This window comes from Mobula hypostoma, chromosome 30 (assembly GCF_963921235.1).
Source record: "Mobula hypostoma chromosome 30, sMobHyp1.1, whole genome shotgun sequence".
Lineage (NCBI taxonomy): Eukaryota > Metazoa > Chordata > Chondrichthyes > Myliobatiformes > Myliobatidae > Mobula > Mobula hypostoma.
In genome coordinates this window covers 6,221,398-6,234,425 of record NC_086126.1, presented here as the reverse complement: position 1 = coordinate 6,234,425, position 13,028 = coordinate 6,221,398, and the positions used below count along the sequence as shown (strand labels likewise).

The 13,028-nt window shown below is 56.0% G+C and overlaps 1 protein-coding gene across 2 annotated transcripts in view; it reads right to left on the bottom strand.

The window, feature by feature from the left end:
- Positions 1-13,028, bottom strand: part of LOC134339729 (mitogen-activated protein kinase kinase kinase kinase 2-like) — a 95,972-nt gene that overhangs the window by 35,666 nt on the left and 47,278 nt on the right. For both annotated transcript variants that reach the window (XM_063036453.1, XM_063036455.1), the window contains exons 7-11: positions 12,177-12,219; positions 10,556-10,628; positions 6,365-6,496; positions 3,702-3,764; positions 1,811-1,892 (exon numbers count right to left, since the gene is read on the bottom strand). In XM_063036453.1, the coding sequence (XP_062892523.1) occupies positions 1,811-1,892; positions 3,702-3,764; positions 6,365-6,496; positions 10,556-10,628; positions 12,177-12,219 (393 nt within the window). The remainder of the gene's footprint in view (positions 1-1,810; positions 1,893-3,701; positions 3,765-6,364; positions 6,497-10,555; positions 10,629-12,176; positions 12,220-13,028) is intronic.

Genomic DNA, 13,028 nt, shown 5'->3' with positions numbered 1-13,028 from the left:
TTCATTTTTGTAGGTCAAATATAAAGACAGAATATAGTATTAATGGTAAGACTCTTGACAGTGTGGAGCATCTGAGAGATCTTGCGGTCCGAGTCCATTGGACACTCACAGTTGCTGCGCGGGTTGGCAGTGTTGTTAAGAAGGCGTATGGTGTGATGGTCTTCATCAACCTGGCACTGAGTTCAAGAGCCGGGAGGTAATGTTGTAGCTATATAGGACGCCGGTCAGGCCCCACTTGGAGTACTGTGCTCAGTTCTGGTCGCCTCACTGCAGGAAGGACGTGGGGCAGATGAGACTTACAAGGATGTTGCCTGGATTAGAGAGCGTGGCTTATGAGAATAGTTTGAGTGTACTTGGTCTTTACTCCTTGGAGCGACGGAGGATGAGAGGTGACCTGATAGAGGTGTACAAGATGATGAGAGGCATTGATCATGTGGATAGTCAGAGGCTTTTTCCCAGGGCTGAAATGCTAACACGAGGGGGCATCGTTTTAAGGTGCTTGGCAATAGGTACCTGGGGACACCAGGGGTAAGCTTTTCACACAGAGTGGTGGGTGTGTGGAATTCACCACTGGCGGCGGTGATGGAAGCGGATATGACAGGGTCTTTTAACAGCCTCTTAGATAGGTACATGGAGCTTAGAAAAATAGAGGGCTATGTGGTAGGGAAATTCTAGGCAGTTTCTAGAGTTAATGTGCTGTAGATTTCCAGGTTTCTATGTTCACACAAAACACACTCATACACAAATGTAAATGAACACGCAAAACACTCTCACACACATTCAAACAGAAACACAGGCAAAACATACTCACACACAAACACTCACATGCAAACACAAACACAGGCAAAACATACTCACACGCAAACACACACACAAAACGCATTCACATGCAAACACAAGCATACACGCAAAACACACTCACATGCAAACGGAAACACAGGCAAAACAAACTCAAACACACATGCAAAGCACACACACACACAGACCAGACACACTCACATGCAAACACAAACACACACAAAACACATGCAAATGCAAGCACACACGCAAAACGCAAACAAAACACGCACACGCAAACGTGCACACAAAACACTCTCACACATATAAAACACACTCACGCAAGTGCAAACACACACACGCAAAGCACAGCTGTGTAAAAACACAGAGCACACATACACTGACATACACACACTAATGCCCCCAAAGGCTGAGGACTGTGCCCATCTCTGTGAAGGATCTTTGCAACTGTCCCATTCTCCCCCTTCACATTTGCTTCCCATCTCCTGTGAAATCTGCTCCCCAGGTGGAAAAACACACCCCTCGTCTCTCCCCCGCCCCTGCTTCTCTCCCGTATCCCTCGTCCCTCTGGCCTCCAACGTCCCCGCCTTCCCTCCCCATTCACTGCCTCTCTCAGAGCCCCCAGCAGGTATAAATCTGCCCTAAACCCGCTCCGCTCTGGGTGGGAGCCCTCCTCTATCCTTCCAACCGACCCATGTCCAAGGTCCCAAGTATTAGGCAGGAAGGGGCCACATCTATAAGGTGTTCCCCCCACCCCCGGCCGCCACCAACACCCCTTCTCGGGCTGAGCGAGGAGATCCCGGATGGGGACTCATCAGTTGGGCTGCTCCCATTCCAGAGGATACAGTAGGGATACAGCCAGTCCATCGCAGGTAAAGTACATTTACATGTACTGGGATAATGAATTTACTTCGGACTTTGAATTTTAAATGGGAACCCTCCCCCCCGACTCCCAGACGGCACGGGCAACAGCTCCCGTCCCTCCCCCCGCACCCTTGTGCGCCCCCGTTACCTGTAAGAGTTTCTCCGCTGTGGGCCTTTTCTTCGGGTTTTTCCGCAGGGTCTGCTTAACAAAGCTGTGACAGTCGGCAGACCTGCAACGGAGCGCAGGAGCAGTGAGGGGGTGAGGGGGCAGAGGGCAGCGTCAGGGGGCGTTTCCTCTCGTGAACAGCCCAAAGATTGTTGTCTAAACTAGTCCCATTCCTCCACAAGACTTTGGAGCAAAATTGGGCCATTCTTGGTTGAGACTTTTCCACATTGGCTGATTTATTATCCCTCTCAAACTCACTCTCCTGCCAAGCTAGTCCCATTTCTCCATAACAGTACAAGACATAGCAGCAGAATTAGGCCATTCAGCCCATCGAGTCTGTTCTGTCATTCCATCATGGCTGATTTATTATCCCTCTCAACCCCACTCTCTTATCTTCTCCCCGTAACTTTTAACGATAAGACACAGAAGCCATTCTTCTCCACCATTCCGTTATGGCTGACTTATCAACCCTCTCAATCCCATTCCCCTGCCTTCTCCCCGTAATCTTTGACACCCAGAATAATCAAGAATCTATCAGCCTCCGCTTTAACTATACCCAATTCCTCGGCATCCACAGCCGTCCGTGGCAATGTATTCCACACATTCACAACCCTCCAGCTAAAGATATTCCTCCTCATCTCTGTCCCTCTACTCTGAGGCTCTGTCCCCTGGTCCTAGACTCCCCCACTATAGGAAACATCCTCTCCACATCCACTCTATCTGTGTCCTCTGGTCCTAGACTCCCCCACTATAGGAAACATCCTCTCCACATCCAGTCTATCTGTGTCCTCTGGTCCTAGACTCCCCCACGATAGGAAACATCCTCTCCACATCCAGTCTATCTGTGTCCTCTGGTCCTAGACTTCCCCACTGTAGGAAACATCCTCTCCACATCCAGTCTATCTGTGTCCTCTGGTCCTAGACTCCCCCACGATAGGAAACATCCTCTCCACATCCAGTCTATCTGTGTCCTCTGGTCCTAGACTTCCCCACTGTAGGAAACACCCTCTCCACATCCACTCTATCTGTGTCCTCTGGTCCTAGACTCCCTCACTATAGGAAACATCCTCTCCACATCCACTCTATCCGGGCCTTTCAACATTGGGTAGGTTTCAATAAGAAGCGCCCCCCACCCCCGCCGCCGCTGGCCATTCTTCTAAACGGTGACAAATTCAGCCCTAGAGCCATCAAACGCTCCTCACACCCTCTCATTCCCGGGATCGTTCTCGTGAACCTCCTCTGGACCGTCTCCAATACCAGCACGTTTTCTTACATGAGGGGCCGGAAGCTGCCCACGATACTCCAAGTGCAGTCTGACCAATGCCTCATCAAGTTTCGCCATTCCACCGTCCCTATCCATGTACCTGTCCAATTGCCTCCTCAGTGTTGTGAGACCATTTTCCTCGCGGGAGCTGATATCCAAGGGAACAAGGCCCAAATCCACCCTGGGAGAGCTGGAGCCAGAAGATACAGAGAACTTGGCTTCCTTTTCCCTTCTTCAAATCAACTGCATTCTCTTTGTAGAACTTACCCATCAAGAACCTATCAATCTCTGCCTTAAATACACACAATGACTTGGCCTCCACAACCATCCTTGGCAATGAATTCCAGAGATTTCTGGCTAAAAAAATTCCTTCCCAAGGGTTATGCCTTTGTTCTGAGGCTGTGCCCTCTGGCCCTAGACTCTCCTACTGATGGGGAGATCCCCTCCACGTCCTGTCAGCATCCAGTGGTTTGAATGAGATCCTTCCGAGCGCAGTTTCTGAATACAAACAACGCAGCTTTCACTCGATGTTCCACCGCTGTGCCCCTGACGAGCAAACATGGCCGCCCCACCCACACGAGCCTCCCATCACAACTCAGAGTGACTCACCAGCGCGTCTTATCCTTCAGCTTGGGAGGCTGGAAGCTGCTTTTGGACATCAGCACGAGAGCCCTGCAGGGGAGACAGTCCCAATGGAGAGGTGAGTCACGGACGCGCGCGTGGTACCGGAGCGCACCGCAACTGGCGTCATGCTTTACAGCGCCCACGGTCACTCGTCGAGCTTCGCTTTCGGCCGCCGTCTGTAAGGCACTTGCACGTCTTCTCCGTGAATACGTGGGTTTCCTCCGGGTGCTCCAGTTTCCTCCCACGTTCCAAAGACAGGTGGGATGCTCCCTTTACCTCTTCCACACATCACCTCCCAGTGTCTCACTTCATCCCCCTCTCCCCCACCCACCCACCTTCCCCCTCACCTGGTCTCACCTATCAGCTCCCAGTGTCTCACTTCATCCCCCCTCTCCCCCACCCACCCACCTTCCCCCTCACCTGGTCTCACCTATCACCTCCCAGTGTCTCACTTCATCCCCCCTCTCCCCCACCCACCCACCTTCCCCCTCACCCATCACCTCCCAGTGTCTCACTTCATCCCCCCTCTCCCCCACCCACCCACCTTCCCCCTCACCTGGTCTCACCTATCACCCCCCCAGTGTCTCACTTCATCCCCCCTCTCCCCCACCCACCCACCTTCCCCCTCACCTGGTCTCACCTATCACCTCCCAGTGACTCACTTCACCCCCCCTCCCCCACCCACCCATCTTCCCCCTCACCTGGTCTCACCTATCACCTCTCAGTGACTCACTTCATCCCCTCTCTCCCCCACCCACCCACCTTCCCCCTCACCTGGTCTCACCTATCACCTCCCAGTGTCTCACTTCATCCACTCTCTCCCCCACCCACCCACCTTCCCCCTCACCTGGTCTCACCTATCACCTCCCAGTGTCTCACTTCCCCCCTCTCCACCACCCACCCACCTTCCCCCTCACCTAGTCTCACCCATCACCTCCCAGTGTCTCACTTCATCCCCCCTCTCCCCCACCCACCTTCCCCCTCACCTGGTCTCACCCATCACCACCCAGTGTCTCACTTCATCCCCCCACTCCCCCACCCACCCACCTTCCCCCTCACCTGGTCTCACCCATCACCTCCCAGTGTCTCACTTCGTCCCCCCTCTCCCCCACCCATCCACCTTCCCCCTCACCTGGTCTCACCCATCAACTCCCAGTGTCTCACTTCATCCCCCCGCTCCCCCACCCATCCACCTTCCCCCTCACCTGGTCTCACCTATCACCTCCCAGTGTCTCACTTCATCCCCCCTCTCCCCCACCCATCCACCTTCCCCTCACCTGGTCTCACCTATCACCTCCCAGTGTCTCACTTCATCCCCCTCTCCCCCACCCACCTTCCCCCTCACCTGGTCTCACCTACCACCTCCCAGTGTCTCACTTCATCCCCCTCTCCCCCACCCACCCACCTTCCCCCTCACCTGGTCTCACCTATCACCTCCCAGTGTCTCACTTCATCCCCCCTCTCCCCCACCCACCTTCCCCCTCACCTGGTCTCACCTATCACCTCTCAGTGTCTCACTTCATCCCCCCTCTCCCCCACCCACCTTCCCCCTCACCTGGTCTCACCTATCACCTCCCAGTGTCTCACTTCATCCCCCTCTCCCGCACCCACCCACCTTCCCCATCACCTGGTCTCACCCATCACCTCCCAGTGTCTCACTTCATCCCCCCTCTCCCCCACCCACCCACCTTCCCCTCACCTGGTCTCACCTATCACCTCCCAGTGTCTCACTTCATCCCCCTCTCCCGCACCCACCCACCTTCCCCCTCACCTGGTCTCACCTACCACCTCCCAGTGTCTCACTTCATCCCCCTCTCCCCCACCCACCCACCTTCCCCCTCACCTGGTCTCACCTATCACCTCCCAGTGTCTCACTTCATCCCCCCTCTCCCCCACCCACCTTCCCCCTCACCTGGTCTCACCTATCACCTCTCAGTGTCTCACTTCATCCCCCCTCTCCCCCACCCACCTTCCCCCTCACCTGGTCTCACCTATCACCTCCCAGTGTCTCACTTCATCCCCCTCTCCCGCACCCACCCACCTTCCCCCTCACCTGGTCTCACTTATCACCTCTCAGTGTCTCACTTCATCCCCCCTCTCCCCCACCCACCTTCCCCCTCACCTGGTCTCACCTATCACCTCCCAGTGTCTCACTTCATCCCCCTCTCCCCCACCCACCCACCTTCCCCCTCACCTGGTCTCACTTATCACCTCTCAGTGTCTCACTTCATCCCCCCTCTCCCCCACCCACCCACCTTCCCCCTCACCTGGTCTCACCCATCACCTCCCAGTGTCTCACTTCATCCCCCCTCTACCCCACCCACCCACCTTCCCCCTCACCTATCGCCTCCCAGGACAATTTACAATGAGTGATCAACCTACCAATCAGTAGGTCCTTGTAACCGGAGCACACGGTGGAAACCCACGCGGTCACTCCTTACAGGCAGTGGTGGGAAGCGAACCCGGGTTTCTGGTGCTGTAAACCGTTGTGCTGACCACTACGCCACCTTGACACCCTGTTGCAGGGTCTCGGTCCGAAGGGTCTTTATTCCCCTCCGCAGATGCTGCCTGACCTGCCGAGTTTCTGCAGCATTTTGTGTGTGATTCACAAGCTGACAAACCCCCTCGCCCCACCCCGCCCTCCGTACCTCATGGGATGCAGTTCAAACATGGGGGGCTGTAACTCGGCCAGCTCGATGGCTGTGATGCCCACGGCCCAGATGTCGCACTGCTGGTTGTAACCGCCCTTCTTCTCCACCGCTGCCACCTCCGGGGCCATCCTGCGCTGGCGAGAGGGAAGATTAGTGCCCCGAGGGCCCAGGGGTGAAGGGGGCAGAGGGTTCACTCTCACCGTCCCTCCCTCAGAGTGGCACTCCCTCCTCACCGTCCCTCCCTCAGCACAGCACTCCCTCCTCAACCTCCAACCCTCAGAGTGGCACTCCCTCCTCACCGTCCCTCCCTCAGCACGGCACTCCCTCAACCTCCAACCCTCAGAGTGGCACTCCCTCCTCACCGTCCCTCCCTCAGCACGGCACTCCCTCAACCTCCAACCCTCAGAGTGGCACTCCCTCCTCACCGTCCCTCCCTCAGCACGGCACTCCCTCAACCTCCAACCCTCAGAGTGGCACTCCCTCCTCACCGTCCCTCCCTCAGCACGGCACTCCCTCAACCTCCAACCCTCAGAGTGGCACTCCCTCCTCACTAACCTCCAACCCTCAGAGTGGCACTCCCTCCTCACTAACTCCCCCTCAGTGCAGCGTAGCGCTCCCTTCTCAACCTCCCTCCAAAGGCATGGCACTTCCTCCTCACTACCCCTCCATGATGCTCCCTCCTCTCCTCCCCTCCCATTACACAGGGCTCCCTCTTCCCCACCCCTCCCTCAGCACAGTGATCCCCCCCCTTCCCTGCCTCTCCCTCAGCGTTTCGCTCCTTCAGTCCCACCGCCCAGAGTCACAGGCACCCCCCCCCACCCGTTTAATGACGGACACAGGGAGAAGTTCCCTCCTCCCACCCCTCCGGTCGCGACTGCCCATTGACCGAGTGGTCGCTGAGGGATCTTGCTGAGCAGGAGTGCAGCAGACTGACTCCCCGTGGTAGGACGGACTGGGGTCCTGGTAAATCCAGGGGAGCAATCCCAATCTCTCCCCGCACCGGACCCCGGACCCCAGGCCCCGGACGCCATCAGCGCGGGCGAGATGTCACGGAGCCACTGTGGCACCGAGTAGGACGGGTTGGGGCCACTGGAGCCCGCCTGCCACCCAATCGGGAAGGAGCACAGCTGACGGACAGGCCCACTAGCCAATCGTGAGCCAGGGTTGGGGCCGCCGGCGGTCACTCGAAGGGAGGGACGAGGGTTGAGGGGTGAGGGGGGGGCGGAGGGGTGAGGGGTGAGGGGTGAGGGGCGAGGGCAGAGGGGCGAGGGCGGAGGGTTGAGGGGTGAGGGCGGAAGGGTGAGGGGTGAGGGCGGAGGGGGAGGAATGGATGACAGTGGTGAGTGCCAGGAAACATGATGGATGCAAATACAACTGACATGTTCAAGAGACTCTGAGACAGGGAAAGGAATGGAGGGATTAGTTTAGCTGGTAGGATGGTCCCTATGCTCCTTCCCTCCGCTAGCCTGCAGGTCACCCTAGGGCAAGGTGTAGCTTAGCTTCCGCCCCCCCCCCACCCGATTAGGGTCATGTGTATCCTTGGGAGCAGGTACGAGCGGCCGGTGCACATCACAAGTCCTGGTTATGTGACCACTGACGCCAGGATAGACAATCTCTGAAGGGTATTGATAATGACTGGGGGTCACCCATCTTGTGAAGACACTGCCCAGAAGAAGGCGATGGCAAACTACTTCTGTGGAAAGATTTGCCCAAGAACAATCACGGTCACAGAAAGACCATGATTGCCCAGGTCAATACGACACACACATAATGATGATGATGAGTTTATTTGGACGTTTGATTACTAATTTCATTAGTTCGGTTCGACATTTTGGGCCAAACGGCCCATCCCAGAGCTGTACTGTTCAGTATCCTGGGTCTTGTATCCTATGAAGGGACTCAACCCGAAACATCGACTGTCCATTTCCCCTCCACAGATACTGCCTGACCCATTGTCTTCCTGGTGGGCATTCTGAGGTAAGAAATGTACGGATAGCAAAAATCTGACAGCAGCAAAGATTCAAGGTGCTGGACAGTCTCCGTGGAGGCAGAGTCTTGCATTGGCATTATTGAACATAGAACATAGTACAGTACAGCCCAGTACAGGCCCTTCAGCCCACAATGTTATGCAGACCCTCAAACCCTGCCTCCCATATAACCCCCCCCACCTTAAATTCCTCCATATACCTGTCTAGTAGTCTCTTAAATTTCACTAGTGTATCTGTCTCCACCACTGACTCAGGCAGTGCATTCCACGCACCAACCATTCTCTGAGTAAAAAACCTTCCTCTAATATCCCCCTTGAACTTCCCATCCCTTACCTTAAAGCCATGTCCTCTTGTACTGAGCGTGGGCACGTGGCCAAGTGGTTAAGGCTTTGGACTAGCGATCTGAAGGTCGTGAGTTCGAGCCCCAGCCGAGGCAGCGTGTTGTGTCCTTGAGCAAGGCACTTAATCACACATTGCTCTGTGACGACACTGGTGCCAAGCTGTATGGGTCCTAATGCCCTTCCCTTGGACAACATTGGTGTTGTGGAGAGGGGAGACTTGCAGCATGGGCAACTGTCGGTCTTCCTTGCCCAGGCCTGTGCCCTGGAGAGTTAAGACTTTCCAGGCGCAGATCCATGGTCTTGCAAGACTAACGGATGCCTTGTATTGAGCAGTGATGCCCTGGGGAAGAGGTGCTGGCTGTCCACTCTATCTATTCCTCTTAATATCTTGTACACCTCTATCATGTCTCCTCTCATCCTCCTTCTCTCCAAAGAGTAAAGCCCTAGCTCCCTTAGTCTCTGATCATAATGCACACTCTCTAAACCAGGCAGCATCCTGGTAAATCTCCTCTGTACCCTTTCCAATGCTTCCACTTCCTTCCTATAGTGAAGCGACCAGAACTGGACACAGTACTCCAAGGGTGGCCTCAGCAGAGTTTTGGATCCAGAAGGTTGTCAACTGTCCAGTCAGAGGGTGAGGTGCAGTTTGCTCGAGATGGTATTGACCATAGGAGAGAGAGGAGTCAGAGGGTGAACGGGAGGGAAATGAAGACAAGAGACTGCAAGATGTTGGAATACCAAGCCACACACGAGATGCTAGAAGAACTCAGCAGGTCAGGCAGCATCTGCGGAGGGAGAGGTGGGAAGAGCGTTTGTGTACCATAGAGAGCATTCTCACTGGCTGCAGCACAGAAACAAGACCCTTCAGCCCATCTAGTCAGTGCCAGACCATTAATCTGACCAGTCCCAGTCCTTCGAGTCTTAGAAAGACTGCAGAAAGTTGTAAACTCAGTCAGCTCCACCAGCCTCCCCTGCATCGGGGACACCTTGAAAAGGCGATGCCTCAGAAAGGTGGCATCCATCACTAAGGAACCCCACCACCCAGGACATGCCCCCTTCTCATTGCTACCATCAGGAAGGAGGTACAGGAGCCTGAAGACACACACTCAACGATTCGGGAATAGCATCTTCCCTCAGCCATCCGACTTCTGAATGGACATTGAACCCAGGAACACTATCTCACTACTTTTTTTGCACAACTGTTTAACTGTTTTATTTATATATACACCCACACTGCAATTCGTGTTTTTTCTCTATTATAACATTTTGCACTGTACTGCTGCTGCAAAGACAATAAATTTCACAACATACGCCGGTGATATTAAACCTGACTAAGATTCCGAAGTGATGGCGACTGGAGTCTCAGAGAGGAGATTAGAGTCCAGCACAGGAACAGGCCTTTCAGCCCATCTAGTCCATGCCAAACCATTTAAACTCCTGACTCCCCTCGACCTGCACCGGGACCATATCCCTCCATACCCCTCCCGTCCATGTACCTGTCCAAACTTCCCTTAAAAGTTGAAATCGAACTTTCCACACTTGTTCCATACTCTCACCACCCTCTGAGTGAAGAAGTTTCCCCTCGTGTTCCCCTTTCACCCTTAACCCATGACCTCCGGCTGCCGTCTCAGCCCACTACAGTGAAAAAGCCTGCTTGCATTTACTCTATATGTACCCTTCATAACTTTGTAGACCTCTGTCAAATCTCCAAATGGTTGACAGATTCAAACAGCAGGGGTGGAATGGGAGTTTCTCTCTGGGAATCTCAAGGTGAGAATGACTGAGAAATGCTGGACATCTGGCCAGGAACGGTGGGGAGGGGCAGGAAGAGAGCCAGAGGTAGGGAGGTGTCTGTTTACCAGTAAGGGGTGCCGATGAACGATTTCCTCTTGCCCACCGAAGCTGTGAGTTCGGCCGAGACCCCGAAGTCAGCTGGAAGCAGACAGAGAGAAGTGGTCAAGGTAAGGAAGCACTCGTAGGGTCTGAGTTCGGCTCACAAACGTTACGGGGGGCACAGGAGACCGCGGGAGCTGGAATGCGGAGCAACACGTGACGGATCGGTGGAAATCCAGAGGAAAGCAGCGTTTTACAGGTTCGACCGAAGCAGCCCGAAACGTCGACTGTCCGTTCACCTCCACAGCTGCTGCACGTAGTGCTGAGTTCCTCCAGCACTTTGTGTGTGGTCGACGTACTCCTGGTCACTGGGTGCGGCTCCGCCAAAAGCCCCACTCCCAACACGCACTGTCAAATTCCCTCCTCACCGCCCCTCTCCCACCTATCCACCCCTCACGCATCACGGCACTCCCTCCTCACCGCCCATCTCCCACCTATCCACCCCTCACGCAACACGGCACTCCCACACCGCCCCTCTCCCACCTATCCACCCCTCACGCATCACGGTACTCCCTCCTCACCGCCCCTCTCCCACCTATCCACCCCTCACGCATCACGGCACTCCCTCCTCACCGCCCCTCTCCCACCTATCCACCCCTCACGCATCACGGCACTCCCTCCTCACCGCCCCTCTCCCACCTATCCACCCCTCACGCATCACGGCACTCCCTCCTCACCGCCCCTCTCCCACCTATCCACCCCTCACGCATCACGGCACTCCCTCCTCACCGCCCCTCTCCCACCTATCCACCCCTCACGCATCACGGCACTCCCTCCTCACCGCCCCTCTCCCACCTATCCACCACTCACGCATCATGGCACTCCCTCCTCACCGCCCCTCTCCCACCTATCCACCCCTCACGCATCACGGCACTCCCTCCTCACCGCCCCTCTCCCACCTATCCACCCCTCATGCATCACGGTACTCCCACACCGCCCCTCACCCACCTATCCACCCCTCACGCATCACGGCACTCCCTCACCGCTCCTCTCCCACCTATCCACCCCTCACGCATCACGGCACTCCCTCCTCACTGCCCCTCTCCCACCTATCCACCCCTCACGCATCACGGCACTCCCTCCTCACCGCCCCTCTCCCACCTATCCACCCCTCATGCATCACGGCACTCCCTCCTCACCGCCCCTCTCTCACCTATCCACCCCTCACGCATCACGGTACTCCCTCCTTGCCATTCCCCCCGCCACATTGCAATGCTCCCTCCTCACCCCTCCTCCCAAAGCGAGGTGCTCCCTCCTCAATCCCCCTCCCTCAGCGTGGAACTCCATCCACACCGCTCCTCATGCAGCACAGGGCTCCCCCCTCATCACCGCCCCCCCCCGCATCAGGGCGCTCTCTCCTCAAAGCCCTTCCCTCAGCGCGGAAAGCCCCCCACACCGCACCTCCCACTCTCTGCGGGCTGCCTCTTCCAGGAGACCTCGGTGACGTTGGGGGGGCATACCGCTCAGCAAGGCACGGACACCACACCGGCCTCCGGCCTCCCCTCCCTTCGCCCCACAGCAGCGGTCGAAACCTTCACCGCCCACCGCCCCCCCCCACCGAGTTAGAGTCCTCGCCCCTTGGCTCACCCAGTTTGATGTCTCCTCGATCGGTCAGCAGGATGTTCGCTCCCTGTGGGAATTAAGCAGAGAGTTATTCCCACTCCTCACTCCCTCCGCTCGAGAGAGACGCCCATCTCAGGAGGACTGCAAGGTACGGGAGCAGAGGTGGGCCATTCGGCCCATCGAGTCTGCCCCGCCATTTCATCATGGCTGATCTGCTTTCCCTCTCAGCCCCCAGTCTCCCGCCTTCTCCCCGTATCCCTTCATCCCTTCATGCCCTGATCAATCAAGAATCTATCAACCTCTGCCTTAAATATACTCAATGACTTGGCCTGCACAGTTGCCCGTGGCAACGAATTCTGAGGCTGTGTCCTCTGGTCCCAGACTCCCCCACAATAGGAAACATCCTCTCCACATCCACTCTATCTGTGTCCTCTGGTCCTAGACTCCCCCACTATAGGAAACATCCTCTCCACATCCACTCTATCTGTGTCCTCTGGTCCTAGACTCCCCCACTATAGGAAACATCCTCTCCACATCCACTCTATCTGTGCCCTCTGGTCCTAGACTCCCCCACCATAGGAAACATCCTCTCCACATCCACTCTATCTGTGCCCTCTGGTCCTAGACTCCCCCACCATAGGATACATCCTCTCCAAATCCACTCTATCTGTGTCCTCTGGTCCTAGACTCCCTCACCATAGGAAACATCCTCTCCACATCCACTGTATCTGTGCCCTCTGGTCCTAGACTCCCCCACCATAGGAAACATCCTCTCCACATCCACTGTATCTGTGCCCTCTGGTCCTAGACTCCCCCACTATAGGAAACATCCTCTCCACATCCACTCTATCTGTGTCCTCTGGTCCTAGACTCCCT